General features: G+C 46.5%; 1 protein-coding gene across 2 annotated transcripts in view; it reads left to right on the plus strand.

The window, feature by feature from the left end:
* Positions 1 to 2361: 2361 nt before the first annotated feature.
* The window catches only part of LOC124619732 (serine/threonine-protein kinase Sgk2-like), a 100809-nt gene continuing 85583 nt past the window's right edge, over positions 2362 to 17587 (plus strand). Inside the window, exons 1-2 of one of the 2 annotated variants that reach the window (XM_047146300.1) lie at positions 2362 to 2567; positions 3682 to 3822. In XM_047146300.1, coding sequence (XP_047002256.1) covers positions 3706 to 3822 — 117 coding nt within the window. In that variant the 5' untranslated portion in view covers positions 2362 to 2567; positions 3682 to 3705. Of the gene's footprint in view, positions 2568 to 2781; positions 2940 to 3681; positions 3823 to 17587 lie in introns of those variants that run through there. The other variant, XM_047146301.1, reaches the window with a different exon arrangement.

The raw sequence follows: 17587 nt of genomic DNA on the forward strand, positions 1-17587 counted from the left end.
CTACGCAACCTCGAGGCCGCCCTTTTGAAATTACCTCTCTCCCTTTTCAACCAGAGAGAATGGCTGCCCACGCAGAGCTGGCGCGAAAGCTCCACCTAGGGGTCACTACAATGCCAGGGATCTAAATTTATAAAGCCCGGTCCACACGCAACGATCTGTCTGCGCAGACATCGGCGCAGATGTCTGTACATGCAAAAGATCGCTGCAAATGTGGTGTGTTCACACGACACAAACCCCAATCTACTACTCGCCCGCCATCTGTCGGTGTAGAAAAGAAATATCAGTGGCAAGCGACTACGCTCCCCGAAAACGTCAAAATTTAATTCAGTTATTTTGAAAAATAGAAATGGAGGAAGTTCTGTTGTGGTCTGTGTTCGCAACTTGTGTTGCAAAAAACATTCAGACCAACCGCAGGAAACAGAGAAAGCGGTCAAAATGGTGCAGACAGTGGCTGCTAAAGCGAAAGCAGTTTTGTCACGTAAATTTACTGCGAGAGTTGCAGGGCGAACCTGTTTTGTTTTACATAACCTCGTGTTCCATTTCCTCGCACATTGGCACTCCAATTTCATCTTCAATTGTACTCCTGCTTGGTCTTGGCGTTTCTTGATCACTAAGAAAGCCAAGTAGATCAAAATACCATAACGTTGGCTGGTATACTTGATCTACTCCTACACCAGATCTTCTAGATTTCTGAACTTTGGATAACTCTTTTCGGTAAACAGTTCGCTGACAGACTAATTTACTTGACTTGCCTTCATGAACTCATCTTTCAGGAAAGCGTAAATAGCTTCACATGTGTTGGGTATTATTTCACTCAATGCTTGTTTCGATATTGCAGATGAAAATTCCAAATCATTGTAGCTCCTTCCTGTTGCTAGGAATCTTAATGTTAGTGCCAGGCGTTCATGAGGAGAAATTTCCCTTCTCATACAAGTATTTTTCTCATAATATGAGGGGTTACATGCTTTAAGAGATAATTATAAGTTTCGACATCCATCCGCAAATAATTTCGCCAGTTCGCAACGAAATTATTTTTTTATTACCGTTTCTCTGTTTGCCGAGGCGCCAACTGCCCGCAATTTTTCAATTAGAGCATTGTATGCTGCTGTCTTTTTGTCTCGGTCACTATATTCTTTACTTTTAATCTTCCACAAACATGGGTGGTTTCTGTATATTTCAATGAATTCACTTACAAACTCTCGAGAACACTGACGAGTATCAGCCATTTTAATGCCCTGTGCACACAAATACAAACACTAGACTGAACAAACAGCTGTTTCGCGCCAGATTTGCGACGATCTCCTGTCCACACGCTCCAACTTGTCTGCGCAGATGTGGTTTGAACCGACAGATTTGAGAGGTTTCGCTCAAACCTCCAACTCCAACTTCCAGGTTTGCACACACCTCAGGTTGGTGCAAATCTTCTGTTCACACGCAACGATCTGTCTGCGCAGATGTGATGTGCGCAGACATTTGCGCAGACAGATCGTTGCGTGTGGACGGGCCTTAACAGACTCCCATAAAAAAAAAAAAAAAAAAAAAAAAATCCGACCGCACTCAATTATAAATTGAAGATCATCTCATCTCTGGTGGTTGACATAGCCTGAAGGAATAGTTGAAGAGAATCATAGAACAGTGTAAATTTAAATTGGGGCAGGGATAAACACAGGTTTGTTACATGCTAGCCTGTGTAAGAGTATTTCTGCTGGTCTTTTCTGTTCAATGTTCACTTCGAAACCGACATCCTGAGGTTGGTAGAAACGTAGACGAAGTGGGGTGTAGAGAAAAGAAAAGGAGGGAAATTAATAATTTGAGAAAAAACTGGGTTTCTGGTACTGCGTGTTAGTGCTAATTCATTTGGAAAATACTGTTTTCAGCTTGTATAATATGAGCCTCTCAGCGTTTTTAGTTCTATAGTATACCTGTATAACTTTCTGTATTCTTCGTTTGCGTGTCTGCAAGATCGTACGGAATTATTATTAGGCCTATTACCAGTACTTAAAATGAGTTTTCCTGTATCTTTAGTAAATTTCTAAATAATTTGCTTATGCGGTTTAAAAATGTGTAAACATGATGCGTTTAATATGATTATTAACTAGCTAACTTTTAGTTTCCCTAATTTTTTTAAATTTTGCAAGTGTCAGTTGTAATTTTGATAAACGTCTTGGAACATAATCTATTTAAGTGGAATATGACGGAGTATAATTAAACATGTCAGAGGTGCAATAATTAAGTAAAAATAATTCCCATGATAGTATATGTACCGTTAAAGTTTTCATTAGAGAAGACTGTGATTCCCTGGAATATTTATCAACTCAAGAGTGAGGAAGAATATATATCTTTGGTTGCTCTTACGAAAGCATAGTTACTCAGAGTCCAAGATCTGATTTGTCTACGGAATGACGTTTCTGGTGAAACATGCGGGAAGTGCTTTTATGTAGTAAGTGAGATGTGTTGTTAAATTCCGAGTGGGCAGCAGATTTGAGTTTGAGAAACATTGAACGTGCCACCGTTGTTGCGACAGTCTGCGTATTAATTGAAAAAGAAAATTACATTTTACTCAAACGGTAAGTTTTTGTTTATGTTTACGTTTTGTATGTATGTGTGACGGTTAAACGATGTGTCAAGTTCAGGATGAAAGCAGAAATGCTATTTGGTTAAACAGTGACCATTATTTTGTGTAAAGTTTTTAATAACCTGTCTTATAGCTTGTGAAGCGCACTAATTAATTAGATGGACACAAAGTTCTTTTAGGACGTAAAATTTTTTTATTAACTGCAGGTGAAAATAACGCACAAATGATGCCTAACATGTTGAACATTTAGGTGACATAATATTGTTTAAAGTCTTTGAAGGCTTGAGTAATAAAGTGTCCTCGCTGCACAATCTACGTGTGCATGGCCATACATGTGCTTGGAGGCGATTGAGCCTTTAGACAGGTAAGAAATGGATTTGTCATTTCATGTGAGCCATTGTTATTCAACACGCTTAGGAAAAGTGCTTCAAATTATATTCAAACTAAGACAAGCTGCTATTTTGGTTTTGATCATTTGCTGGCCGTTCGCATACACTGGCATGTTTAACTCCGTTTAAATGAAAGTTGTTAAATAATTCATTAATACATCAGTTCCACGCCCTGAGAATGTAAACGAATATCTTATACTGCAAAATTTGCGTCTTCTCGTGTATCGGCCGGCGGTTGCTTCTTGTAATGATGAATGTGTGAAAGAAGGCACTTTCCGTAAATATTCAGTCATAAGTAGATGTAAGAGTATTCATTACCGTACCTTTTCATTGCGTGTAATACAAAAACTGACAGCTATATTTTTTGCATTTTTTAAAATTAACTTAGCCTTCAAATTTAATTAAAAAATTGGTGCCAGATAGAAACTATTAGTGATGACTGGAATGCAAAAAGTGATAAAAATGTTATCAGACAAAATAGGCAGTCAGTACCATTGTTTAATATTAATGTTCTATGTGGGTAAAGTACCCTGATGAAGGTAAACAGACCGGCAACCAGTTACATAATCTTTAGTCCTTGGCTTTATCTTATCAGTCTGTAAGCAGCGGTAAGTTTAACTATGCAGGAAGGCTGTCATGGTCAGTCTTTCATTAGTGGTTGTGGAGTGTTGTGCTACAATGACACGAACAGATGCAATATGCTGTCCTATTCTGCAGCTGCTGTGGGACTCATTGGCAAACATGTGCGATGTGTGGCCAAACACGAAAGGGAGGCCAGCTGTTCGTACTGTAGGAGTGCCACCTCCGTCAGCACGCGTTGAGAACACTGAAACCTGGCAGCGCAGCAAGAAATTTACTGTGAGTCTATACTTCCTGTACTTGCTTTAGCGTGTTTATTCATATGAGAGGAGAACCATTGTAAAAGGGAAGCAAATTTTGAGTGACAGATAAGTTTGGAATATAAAATACGATACATATCTTGTGAAATTCAGAATACAGTAATACAATAACTGTAGTTTACTCCAAAGGTCATATTCTTTCATTACAATGTCACCCTTTGTCACCCATATTTGTAGTCAAGCAGTTTGCCTGGCTTTTGCAACACAAGTTTTACTGCGTACTGAAGTTTTTTTTTTTTTTTTGCAAAGGACTCTTCAAAACAATGGTTTTTATTTTCTTCCTCTTCAATGCAATTTTAGTCGTGTGTTTCAGTATCTGATGACTTGCTGCTTATGACATTGTAGATGTTGAACTGCTTTTCATTGTAACACTGCATCTCATTCCTTTCATGTAGAAGGAAGCTTGGATTAGTTGTAAAGTTCCAGATTTTTCAAATAACTCAATGTATGCATTAGATAATATGTAATTTCCCATTGAAAAGTTATAGTAAGTGTGTTTCATGAAATATCAAAGATGAAGTAGGGTGACAGGTATCTTGCCACAATATTTCGGCTGACAGTCGTTCAGTCATCTTAAAGAGAGTATGGGATTCTGGATATGGATCGTAATATATGTAATAAACAACTTCAAAGTTTTCAATATACACACACATTTTGCTATAAAGACTGATACACATGAACACTCCATGAAGTACAAAGGCAAACTGAATTAAACATGGCTCATCAGAGCAGTTAATGTTCCAAAGATTGTAATTTGTGTTGTCTATGTGACCTATCGATGCCACAGAGCCCCCCTCCCCGCAGTACGGATTACAGCCTACGAGCCCTGAGGGGGGGGGGGGGGAGTCATGTGGGTGTCAGCGTTGGTGTGAGAGGTGCAAGGTGGCAGGCGCTAGACCGGAAGGTCCATCTCCGTTCGGTCGGTGTGCGAAGGCGTGGAGTGTGGTCACTGGTCCAACTCGTAATCCGAGGGAGGAGGCGGCGTGTGAGCATGCCTTCCCCGAATGCAGACTGAACCGTCTGAAGGAATGAAAGCTCGGACGCATGTCGGGTTGCACTCTTGTGGGAGGGACAAGCTGTGCACTATCTTGATGTTGAGTTATTCAGTGAGGGTCAGGTCTGTGCTGTCTGTGAATAGTACAAGCTCACGATTATCTAACACCATAATCGACACGTCGTCGACGCGGTCAGGTGGTATGTTGCAGCGCAAAACGAAGGATGGGGCATCCACGTCTCTAGTATCTGAAATGTCTTCAAAACCTGTAAATGGGTATGATGATGACATTCCTGAGGAACCCGCGAACTGCGTTGGTGAATCGTTGGATGGAGAAAATCCAACGCTAGGTTGAACGGACTCATTAGCGGGTTCATCAAAAGAACATGTGCCCAGGCAGTCTGACTGGGACGGCAGAGGGGTGTCGGAGTCCATGAAGGCACGCTTGAGCCTGTGTAGAGAAACAGTTTGCGGACGATCTTTTATAATAATGTCGAATGTCATCTCGTCCCTCTGGAGAACTTCGAAGGGGCCGAGGTAAGAGGGTTGTAGGGGTTGTCTGACAGTTGTCCCTGAGCATGACGTGTGAGCAAGAGCTGTGTGCGGGCGGCACATAAGTTTCGAGTGGGGAATGTCTGACAGGCGGGTGTAGCCAGGTGTTTCTAAAGTATCCATGCATCCTTTCAATAAAGTCTGTGAAGGAGGGGGAATCCCCAGGATCTTGGGGCAGAATTAGTTCCCCAGGTAAAAATGGGTTTCCGCCGAAAACAAATTCGTAAATCGTCCCATGTAAATGTGGTTTAAATGTAGAACGTAGGCCCAGCAACACCCAAGGAAGTGCCTCGGATCAGAGACAGTCATTGCACCTGAGTGCAGTTTTAAGGGTGTGGTGCCATCATTCCACCAACCCGTTGCTTTGCGGGTGGTAGGCTGTCGTATGAATCTTTTTAATACCACAAAGATTACAGGGAATCGTAAAAAGTGCAGATTCGAACTGTCAACTCTGGGCGGGCAGCCAAACCTAGTGATCCAAGAAGAAACGAATCCTTTGGCCACAGTTTCTGCTGTGATGTTGGGTAAGGAGATGGCTCTCCACCCAACGAGACATTCGGTCTATTGTGGACAGGATATACCTGTGGCCCTCCAACGGAGGCAGGTTTCCGATAAGGTCAATATGTACATGACGGAAACGTCCCTTGGGGATGTCAAACTTGATGAGTGGCGAAGAGGTGTGATGTCCTATTTTCTTTCGTTGACAGGAAATGCAGCTGCATGCCCATGTTTGACAGTCCCGTTTCACATCTTTCCACACAAAACGCTTGGGGACGAGGGTGGGTGAGATTATGCAAGGCGTCAAAAACCTGTTGACGCAGTGTGCACGGGAGCAAAGGCCGCAGAATGCCCGTAGAAGAGTCGCACCACACTTCGTCCAAAATGCTAGGGAACTTAGCCTTGGTAAACACGAGCGAAGACTGTGGGTCTGTGAGCAGAACCTGAGTGCCCTTGTCAGAAGCCCGTAGAGTGGCGAGGACAGATAAATTTATGATACTTGAAACGGCATTGATCCGTGACGTAGTGTACGTCCGTAGTAAACTGAGAGACCAAGTCGAAGTGGGGGAAACGTCCGGGGGGGAGGATCCTCTGGCAGGTGTTCAGAAGGCGTCCGCCAGCGGTTTGTGATCAGTAAGAATGAAGAAAGGACAGCCCTCCATGTCGGTGGGGAAATGTTTGATGGCCTCGTACACCACTAGAAGCTCTCTATCAAAAGCGGGATATTTCTTCTGTGCTGTAGACAGTTTTTTGGAGAAGAAGTGAGATGGTGAAACTGTGTCGCCTTTGCTCTGCTGTAATACTATCCCGACCGCGATGTCATTGGCGTCTGTAGTGATGAACAAATCGGCAGATGGATGAGGGTGGGCGAGTACGACTGTGTGAGCTAAAGCTGTTTTAAGAGCCCTGAAGCCTCTAGCGTGGGTTCAGTCCAGCAGACTGGTTTAATGCCCGAAGTTTGTTTGCCGGAGAGCGAGTCCATCAGCGGTGCCTGTATGGCAACTGCTGAAGGTAGATGACGGTGCTAGTAATTTACAGTACCTAGGAAATGTCTTAGTTCTTTGTACGTAGCTGCAGGTGGCAATGTCTTGATAGCCTGCACACAGGATTTGGGAGGCTGTAATCCGTCTGTGGAGACAGTGTAACCCATAAATCTCACAGAAGACTAACGCGGTTGGAATTTTTCTTTGTTGGCCTCAACACTGTTGGATGCCAACGTCTGGAGGACCTGGGATAAATGATCTTCAGTTGATTTGCTGAAAATGAGTATGTCATCCAGGTATGCGAAGAAGAACTTTAATCGTTGTAAGATTGAGTCAATGAAACATTCCCATGTTTCTGCTGCATTCTTTAAACTGAATGGCATGAAGTTGTACTGGAACAAACCGAGTGGTCTGATGATCGCAGTCTTTGGAATGTCTTCCGGCACTATGGGAATCTGGTGATAAGCATGTTTGCAGTCAATCACACTGAAGATTGTGGTGCTCGATAACATGTGAGTGAAATCGTTTGTGTTTGGCACGGGGTAATTTTCCATGACAGTGCGAGCATTTAAACATCTGTAATCACCACACATTCGAAAAGAACCATCATTTTTGGTGCCGAGGTGAATTGGTGAAGACCAATTGCTGTCTGATAGCTGTAGGATGCCTGCCTCCAGAAGTTCATTAATTTGCTGCTGGGCTACGCGCCACTTAATGGGGTTGAGGCGTCTAACCTTGTGTCTAATAAGCAGTGGTAATTATCTTGTGTGTCATTCCGTCAGTGACAGAAGAGACTGAGAACTGCACACAAGGCTGAGTAACGTTCTGACATTGAGTTTTGGGACGAGTGGGGCGTGATGAGGCATAGCCGTTAGCGCGAGTGGGAAAAGGCAGCAAGAAAGTCACATGCCTGTTACGCAAGTGCGGCATGCACTTGTTTGTAGAGGTCGACTGCACGCACAGCATGGAGCAGAGGGGGGCACGCAGCGACTGTCTGTTGTTAACTTTACCTTGCGTAACTGGCACAGGCGAGAGAGGTGCTGACGTCGCGTCAGGGACAGCGATGGCCGCCGAGTTGCTTGGCTGGCGCGTGGGAGAGGGGGAATGTTTATTAACAAGTGGCGTGGCTGGCTGCATAGTGGGCTTGGTCGTGCTGCGGGAGCGAGACACTGTTTGAAACATGATGCACTGCGCGTAGTTGGCGCTTGGGTGGTGCGGAGGTCACTGAACGCGAATCGTCACACGCAATGAATGTTTTTGAACCAACCTGATGAGTGTTCGAACTGATGCTTGGCGATGAAGTTCAATCCGGTGAAGGAACTGCGGATTGCAGTTTCATCAACGAGATGCGGGCCGCAGCAAGCTTATTGTTAAGTGTGAGCAATGCGTCGTTTCTGCTCGTCATTCTGCCGGCGGAGGTGCACCGCTGAGTCGTATTCTGAAAGTAGGTTAGTGACGCAGGTCACAATCTTCCCCGCGAGGGCGGAACACTCGCGAACTAAATCCCATATTGCAGCGGAAACGGAACGAGGAGAATGGGTGCCAGAGCACGGTAGCTGGGGTAGAATGGAGTGGAGGTGGCCTGCGGTCCCCCTGCACAAGAATTAATGCTGGGATCGGGCATCACCGGAGCAGAAATGTTACTAGCACACACGTTCGCAACAATGGCTGGTTGTAATGTCTCTGAAAACACAATGCGGCAGGCACGGTCGGTACCATGGGAGTGAACAGGCGAGTGGTGCATAATGAGGGCCTGTAAACTGGTCTGGAAATTGCAGGACTAGCAGTGACATTGTCCATCTCGGAAATGACGTCGAAGGCCAGCCCGGCAGCAGCAGACGGTACTGCTGAAGGAGTGAGCGGTTGTATGGTGGTCTATGGTGGTCGGAATCGAGGCCTCCTGGGGGGGGGGGTGTTCCTGATTTGTGACGAAGGTGAGGCTAGTGTAGCTTGGTAATAGTTGACAGCGTGTGCATTTTGCAGAAATGGCGGTGTTGCACATGGCACTACTATAACCGACGTCGTGGTGCGTAGAGGATCAAAGCACGTGTGTGAATTTCTGTCCCTTTGAACTTCGTATGAGTGATCGATCGTCACACTATTTAGTAAATCATCCACTTCACTTTTCACTTCTTGTTGTGCATAATCCAGTGAAACAAAGCCTGAGTCCATTGTTTGAGGTAACTGTGTAACACTCGGTCGTTGTGGAGTTGCTAAAGTAGAGGTTATCCTCATCGAAGATCATAGATCATTGTCCGTTAGCTGCGAAGTAACAGACGGCGGAGGGTTGTGTTGGCCTGGTCGTAAGAGCTGGGCCTCCAAATCTTCGTAAAGAAAGTTCGGTGATGTAGCCATGGCGTCGAATGTGATACCTGTTGATTCTATACGACCGGCGCAGATGTCATGGAAGACGTAGAACTTTTTATCCAGGGTCACCAATATGGGATTCTGGATACGGATCGTAATATACATAATAAACGGTTACCAAGTTTTCTATGTACACATATATTTTACCATAAAGACTGATACACATGAACACTTCATGAAGTACAAAGGCAGACTGAATCAAACATGGGGGCTCGTCAGAGCAGTTAATGTTCCAAAGATTGTAATTTGTGTGGTCAATGTGACCTATTGATGCCACAAGAGTTTACCGATGGAGGATGCTGATTTTGTTTTGTCTTATTCTGTCAAACCCATGTTACTTACCGTTAGGTGTGACTTTCCTTGTCATCCTATTGGCTCAAACTCATTCCGTGTGTTTGCAAAATAGGTGAATGTATCTATAACCTAACAATGTAGAATTTATCAATTGTATGACAAATACTATTCTCAAGAATAATTAAGAGTGAACAGCCCAGCTAAATTTTCACTACCTTATTCATCTTGTTGCTGACAATTCAGTGTAGCCGGTGTTGCACATCTTCCTCAGATATCTCGTGAATTCTTTTTTAAATGAACATATGTTGAACTACTGTTTCCAATTTAAATGATGATTACCCTTTCTGATTAAATTCTCAGCAAATACAGTATTCATTTGTATTCTTCACAATACATTTCTGCAGCCATAACCAAATCTTCAAGCTGGCTACTAGCCCTCCTCTACGCTCGTCGAAGAAGACGTGACCATCAAAGATGGTGTGAACATCATAGTTGTAATAAACAGTTACATGTTATTGAACAATGGAAAGCCCAGTTTGGAATATCAAAGAATATTATAAAAAGAATAGATTGCTACTCACTGTAAAGGTGTCATGTGTTGAGTGACAGGCACAATGAGAAGACTGTTACACAGTGAGGTTTCAGCCAAAACCTTCTTCTGAAAGGAAAACACCCCACACATTCCCATCAGCAAGCACATCTCATGGACTCGTGACCACCATCTCTGTCTGCTCCAGACAGAAAGCAACTCCCCCCTACAGTTCTGGGAATAGGCCCGAGGTATTCATGCCTGTTGTAAGAGATGACTAAAAGGTGTCTAACACTTTTTGGCCCGCTCAGGTCCCGTTCTGTGGTTTGACCTGCCACTTTCAAAATTCTACAGAAGTGCGGGTCATATGGGAAAGGATGCCTTATGTGGCGCACGAGTGCCCTTAGATTCATTCTGAATTTCTTGTCATGGCTTTTCATCTCCACCTGCGATTCAACTGTTTGGGCAAAGACACTTTCCGGGCTATGTCATCTTCTTCCGTTGTCTCCTGTCCTCTTTCGCCCCCATGACAGTATAGGATTTCTCTGCACCCAATACTCAGCACGGTAGCCAGTCCGTTGTGGTGGGGCCGTCATATACCCATTTCGTGGTAGCCCCCTGACAACACAGGGATCACACTGCTGATGCCTGAGCTGTAAACTCCCCACGTATGCCAAGGAGTAGATGCCTGTCTTCCTGGGGCATCAGGACTCCTGGCAACGGCCATCATGCCAGTTGCCTTTGCTGTGGCTGGGTGGTGCCCGTGGGGAGAGCCCCTGATCAGAGTGGGTGGCATCAGGGCGGATGATCCGCAATGAAGCGGACTAAGTCATCTCTTGCTGGTGATTGTACGGCACCAGCAGTCTCTAAGAAGGGCAAGATAGAATACAATGCTGACAGGTATGACCCCAAATCGTTTCCCTCCCTCGCTACACCATGGGAGGAACATAGATCTACAGAATGGAGAGAGTCATATTTGCCTCGGTTTTTAGTCTGTAGCAAAACCGATGGGGACTCTTTTCCACCTACGAAGCCTCAGTCTTTTGTTGAACACCTTGAGGATAAGTTTGGAGAAGTGACAGCACTGTCAAAGACGCAAAATGGCACAGTCTTGATTCAGACAGCATCCCCAGCCCGATCCTGAGCATTACTCGCCTGTGACAAGCTGGGTGATATTCCTGTTTCCGTCACTCCCCATAAAGGCCTCAACATGGTCCAGGGGATAATTTTCCATCGTGACCTCCTCTTGCAGTCTGACGACGAGCTCCACGCCAGTTTAGAACAACAGGGTGTGCATTTCATCCGGCATGTTTACAGGGGACCCAAAGACAACAGGGTTGCTACCGGTGCCTTCATCTTGGCCTTTGAGGGTGATTCATTGCCTGAAAAGGTCAAGGTGATTGTTTACTGCTGTGACATTAAACCATACGTCCCTCCCCCTATGCGGTGCTTTAAGGGCTGGAAGTATGGGCACGTCTTCCCACTGCACTTCCAGTGTCACATGTCAAGACTGCGGATGTCCACTGCCCCCAAGATACTTTGTGTGCGCCACCTCCCACTTGCATCTCAACTGCGGAGAGCACCACTCCCCCTGCTCACCAGACTGCCCAGTACTCCAAAAGGAGCGGAAAGTCATGGAGTACAAGACCCTGGACCGGTTGACTTACACAGAGGCTAAACGTAAATTTGAAAGATTACCGATTACACCCCATTTGGTTGATGTTGACATACGCTGCAGCTACATCAACATCGCCGTCCCAAGTGCCAGGGGTCCCTCGCTCTGTGCCACGGACAGTGGGCCCTCCAGGCCACCAGAATACATCCACCCCCTTGGTGGTCGGGGGCAAATCTTCCTCCTTTGCTCCCAAAGCACCTACTTTAGGAGCAAGCCCCCCTCCCTCCCCCCAAATGCAGGGGACATTGGTCCCCTCCCCCCTGTTGGAGAAGCAACAGCCTCCTCCGGATCATCTCGTGCGGAAGGTCCCCCTTGGGGCCCTCTCTCCCAAGGTCTCCACTAATGCCACGGCGGACACATGCCAGTGGTTCAAGGAGCCAAAAGCTGCTGGACGAAGAGCTTCATGGTCTTTCTCCGTGCCTGAAACTGCTTCGGAGAAATCTTCTCAGCAAGCCCCTTAAGAGAAGTAGTAGTCTGCTAAGAAACAGGACCCTCTGGTGGCCCCGTCACCACCACTCCCCATCAATTCTGCATCTGAGGATGCAGTGGAGATGTTAGCATCCCTGTGGACCTGGATCTCACTGATGCCTCATCCACCATAGAAATGGCTACAAATACTCAGTTGGAGGCAGCAGGTGACCCTGAGGCATAACCTGCCTCCTTGCACACTTCATGCCTTCCCAGCCTCACGATAACATCATCCTCCAGTGGAATTGCTGCGCTTTTTTCCACCACCTGGCTGAGCTACGTCAACTGCTAAGCTTTACACCTGTTCTGCATTGCCCTCCAGGAAACCTGGTTCCCCGCAGTGCTGACCCCTGCCGTCTGTGGCTATAAGGGATGTTACAGAAACTGTAGCAACTATAATAGAGTGTCGAGTGGAGCTTGTGTCCATGTCCTGAACTCGGTATGTAGTGAACCTGTGCCCCTTCAAACCCCTCTTGGAGCTGTGGCTGTCAGGATACGAACGATGCAGGAAATATCTGTCTGCAACGTATATCTTCCTCAAGATTGTGCAGTACCCCTGAACGCATTGGCTGCATTGATTGATCAACTCCCAAAACATTTCCTACTTCAGGAGATTTTAACGTTCATAACCCCTTGTGGGGTGGCACAGTTTTTACTGGCTGAGGCAGAGATGTCGAAAATTTACTCTCACAGCTCAACCTCTGCCTCTTACATACTGGGGCCGCCACACATTTCAGTGCGGCACATGGCACATATTCAGGCCATTGATCTCTCGGTTTGCAGTCCTGGCCTTCTCCCATATTTCCACTGGAGAGCACATGACAAACTGTGTGGTAGTGACCACCTCCCCATCTTCCTGTCACTGTCCCGGCGTCAGGCCCACAGATTCCTACCCAGATGGGCTTTAAACCAGGCAGACTGGGAAGTCTTCACCTTTGCTGTCACTGTTCAATCTCCCCCACACAGTAACATCGATGTGGTGGTTGAGCAGGTAACTACAACGATCGTTTCTGCAGCAGAAAACCCAATCCTTCGTCCTTTATGGTGCTCCCGGCGAAAGACAATCCCTTGGTGGTCGCCACAGGTTGCTGAGGCAATTAAGGAGCGTTGGTGTGCTCTACAGCGGCATATAGCCTTTAAACAGCTCTGTGCCCGTGTTTGCCAGCTTATCAAAAGGTGGAAACAGGAGTGTTGGAAGAAGTACGTGTCGACCATTGGGTGCCACACGTCACCTTCCCAAGTCTGGACAAAGCTCAAACGAGTTTTCGGGTACAAGACCCCAACAGTGTTCCTGGTGTTAACATAAAAGGTGTGATATCTACCGCCGAAAACGCGATTGCCAGGCACTTTGCTGAGCACTATGCTCGCGCCTCTGCGTCAGAAAATTACCCCCAGCCTTTCGCACTCTCAAACGGCGGATGGTAAGGAAAGTCCTCTCTTTCACTACATGCCACAGTGGACCCTATAACGCTCCATTTACAGAGTGGAAGCTCCTCAGTGCCCTTGTACATTGCCCCGGCACAGCTCCTGGGCCTAGTCGGATCCACAGTCAGATGATTAAACATCTCTCGTCTGACTACAAATGAAATCTCCTCATGATCTTCAGCCGGTTCTGGTGAGATGGAGTCTTTCTGTCGCACTGGTGGGAGAGCACCATCATACCAATGCTCAAACCTGGCAAAAACCCGCTTGATGTGGGTAGCTATTGGCCCATCAGCCTCACCAACGTTGTTTGTAAGCTGCTGGAACATATGGTGTGTCAGCGGTTGGGTTGGGTCCTGGAGTCACGTGGCATACTGGCTCCGTGCCAGGGTGGCTTCTGCAAGGGTCGCTCTATCATTGATAATCTTGTGTCCCTCGAGTCTGCCATCTGAACATCCTTTCCCAGACACCAACACCTTGTTGCCGTCTTTTTTTTATTTACAAAAAGCATATGACACCACCTGGAGACATCATATCATTGGCAGGTTATATGAGTGGGGTATCTGAGGCCCGCTCCAGATTTTTATCCATAATTTCCTGTCACTTGGTACTTTCCATGTCCAAGTTGCTGCCTCCAATAGTTCCCCCCATATCCAGGAGAATGGGGTCCCACAGGGCTCTGTATTGACTGTATCTCTATTTTTAGTGGTCATTAATGGTCAAGCAGCAGCTGTAGGGCTGTCCGTTTCACCCTCTGTGTATGCAGATGACTTCTGCATTTTGTACTGCTCCACCAGTTCAGGAGTTGCTGAGCGGCACATCCAGGGAGCCATTAACAAGGCGCAATCAGGGGCTCTAGCCTACGGCTTTCAGTTTTTGGCCACAAAGTCGTGTGTAATGCACTTCTGTCTGCGTTGTACCATTCATCCGGTACCAGAACTTTGCCTTACTGACGATTCCCTCACTGTAGTGGAGACGTATTGATTTTTAGGACTGGTTTTCGATGCCTGATTGACTTGGCTTTCTCACCTTTGTCAGCTTAAGCGGAAGTGCTGGAAGCACCTCATCAGTGCCCTCCGCTGCCTGGGCAACACCAACTAGGGTGCAGATCCCTCTACGCTGCTGCTGCTGCTGCTATACAGAGCCCTTGTTCAATCCCGCCTTGACTATGGGAGTCTGGTTTATGGTTCGACAGTGTCCTCAGCGTAGCGTTTACTTGACCCATTGCACCACTGTGGTGTTCAACTAGCAACGGGAGCTTGTAGGATGAGTCCGGTGACCAGTGTCCTTGCGGAGGTTGGAGTCTCTCCATTTCACGTCAGGCGTGCACAACTGCTCGCCAGTTACATTGCACATGCTTGTAGTTCTCCTGCGCATCTGAATCATTGTCTCCTTTTCCCACCTACGGCAGTTCATTTCCCGCATCAGCAGGCCAGGTCAGGGCTTACAATTGCAGTTCACATCCGATCCCTTCTGTCTGAACTGGAGTCCTTGCCTTTGCCGCCTATACTCGAGGTCAAATTGCTTACACCTGGACCTTTCACATGGCTCAAAGGATTCAGTTCATCCCGCGGCTCTCCACTGTCACTTCATCTCGATTCTTGACATGTACTGAGGCCATGAAGTGATTTACAATGACGGCTCAATGGCTGATGGTCAAGTCGGCTTCTCATGTGTCTGTGGAGAACATATTGAACAGCATTCCTTGCCCGATGGCTGCAGTGTTTTCACTGCAGAGCTGATGGCTATATCTCGTGCTCTTGAGCACATCCGTTCATGCCATGGGGAGTCGTTTCTTCTGTGTACTGACTCCCTGAGCAGCCTACAAGCTATCGACCAGTGCTACCCTCGTCACATTTTGGTAGCGTCCATCCAGGAGTCCATCTATGCCATGGAGCAGTCCGGTCGTTCAGTGGTGTTTGTGTGGACCCCAGGACACGTCGGAATCCAAGGCAACGAACTTGCTGACAGATTGGCCGAACAGGCTACACGGAAACCGCTTATGGAGATCGGCATTCCAATAACTGACCTGCGTTTGTTTTTACATCACCAGGTTTTGCTTTGGGAGACGGAATGGCATAATCTCAGTACACACAACAAACTGCGCGCCATTCAGGAGACTACGAATGTGTGGCAGTCCTCTCACAGGGACTCTGTGGTTCTCTGCCGGCTCCACATTGGCCATGCTTGGGTGACCCACATCTACCTCCTGTGCCATGAAGACCCGCCTCAGTGTCGATGTGGTGCCCGGTTGACAGTGGCCCATATTCTGGTGCACTGAGCCGAGCTCTTTGCCTTGTATCGGGTCATGGCGTACATCTGGCAACACAGCCTTTTCAGTTGTGTCCTCTGCTCAGACTCACTCATCGCCCTTCAAAGGTTACTTGCACTGTACACTGCCCATCCGTTAGTGCAGCAGGTTCAGGAAAAGTGTCTCTTGCTCACTCGTGTGATGTTTCTGTGGGTTCCTGGTCACGTCGGTCTGCCAGGAAAGGAAGCTGCTGCCAAGGCTGCAGTACTCGTACCTCAGTACCTATAATCTCTCTGATGATCTCCGTGTTGCCGTCTGTCAGGAGGTGGTGTCCCTTTGGCATTGCCAGTGGTCCTTCCTTCACAGGAATAAGCTCTGGCTTATTAGGCCTCTCCCAGCAGCTTGGACGACCTCATCTCCCGCCAGGAGGAGGTCATTTTAACTCTGCTGCATATTGGACACTGCCTTTTTAGCCATCGTCATTTGCTAAGTTGTGCTACCCCACCACTTTGTATACTTTGCGACTAAATTTTAACTGTTCACCACTTCTTGATGGAATGCCCATTTTTTAACTGTTTATGTTCCCGCTTGGGTTTGCCGTCCGATTTATCGGCCGTTTTAGCAAATGACACGCTGGCTGTCGACCGTGTTTTACTTTTTATCTGCCAACGTAATATGGTGAAGGCAATTTAATTTTTAGTTTTGGATCTCCATTTCTGTATGGTGTCATTTTTAACCCTTTTTCCTTGTGCCTGTTTTTAGCTGTCTTCTATTAAGTCAGTTGGGACTGATGTTAACTCCTCTCTGTCTTCATGTTTCATTGTTTTGACTTGGGCGCATATGACCCCACTTGTTTTTTGCACCCTAAAGCAAAACAAAACCAAACCTTCCATGCTGATGTATATACTCATGCTATTCTTTTTTCCCCTTCCTTGGGGAACATGTCTGGGATGTTGTTGGAAATGTGTTCTGCATATTTAGTCGGCGATATCAGAATAGTCTCTACACTGTCTTTGGTTCCTTCTTTCTTTTTTCATTCCCTTTCTCCTATCATTCATCTGCTTCGGCATTTGAGGTTCCTCTTTTTCTTCTGTCTCCTCTTGGGCCAGCCCAGGCACCTGATGTGTAGCAGGTGACTGGGTAACGAGTAATTACCAGCCTCAGCTTGACAAGTTTGGTTTGCATATACCCCCCCCCCCCCCCCTCTCGGTAAAGGCGAGGCCTACTATTGCCTGAGCTGCTACCTTCCCAAATTGCCGATTGGTCCCTCTGTCAGGTTTTCGGGAGGTCTATGAGGGGAGGCCCCCCAGTTGGAAGGAACTCACCATCGGAGATGCTGACAGTCGTGGGGGATTTTCTTGCAATAAGCCAATCATCATTTTCAATGTTAATGTCGACCAAAAGTAAAAACAATGAGGCCGACAATTCAAAGGCCCTCCCAGCTGCACCATGGTTCCTGGTGGTTTCACATACTGAAGACTTTCAGTCCTTTGTTACAGTAAATCCATTTATTGTCCAGAAAGGTGTTGATGCAATTGCTGGCCCTGTGAAATCCTGCTCTCGTTTACAAAATGGCACTTTGCTTTTGGAGACTACTTCTGAGGGACCGATGACCGTAGAAGTCTGGTCCCTTTACTCCCACAACCCAACCCCAACTACTTCTGATTCTCAAGCACAACTGCTTGCAGCTT

This window comes from Schistocerca americana, chromosome 6 (assembly GCF_021461395.2).
Source record: "Schistocerca americana isolate TAMUIC-IGC-003095 chromosome 6, iqSchAmer2.1, whole genome shotgun sequence".
In the NCBI taxonomy this organism is placed as follows: domain Eukaryota; kingdom Metazoa; phylum Arthropoda; class Insecta; order Orthoptera; family Acrididae; genus Schistocerca; species Schistocerca americana.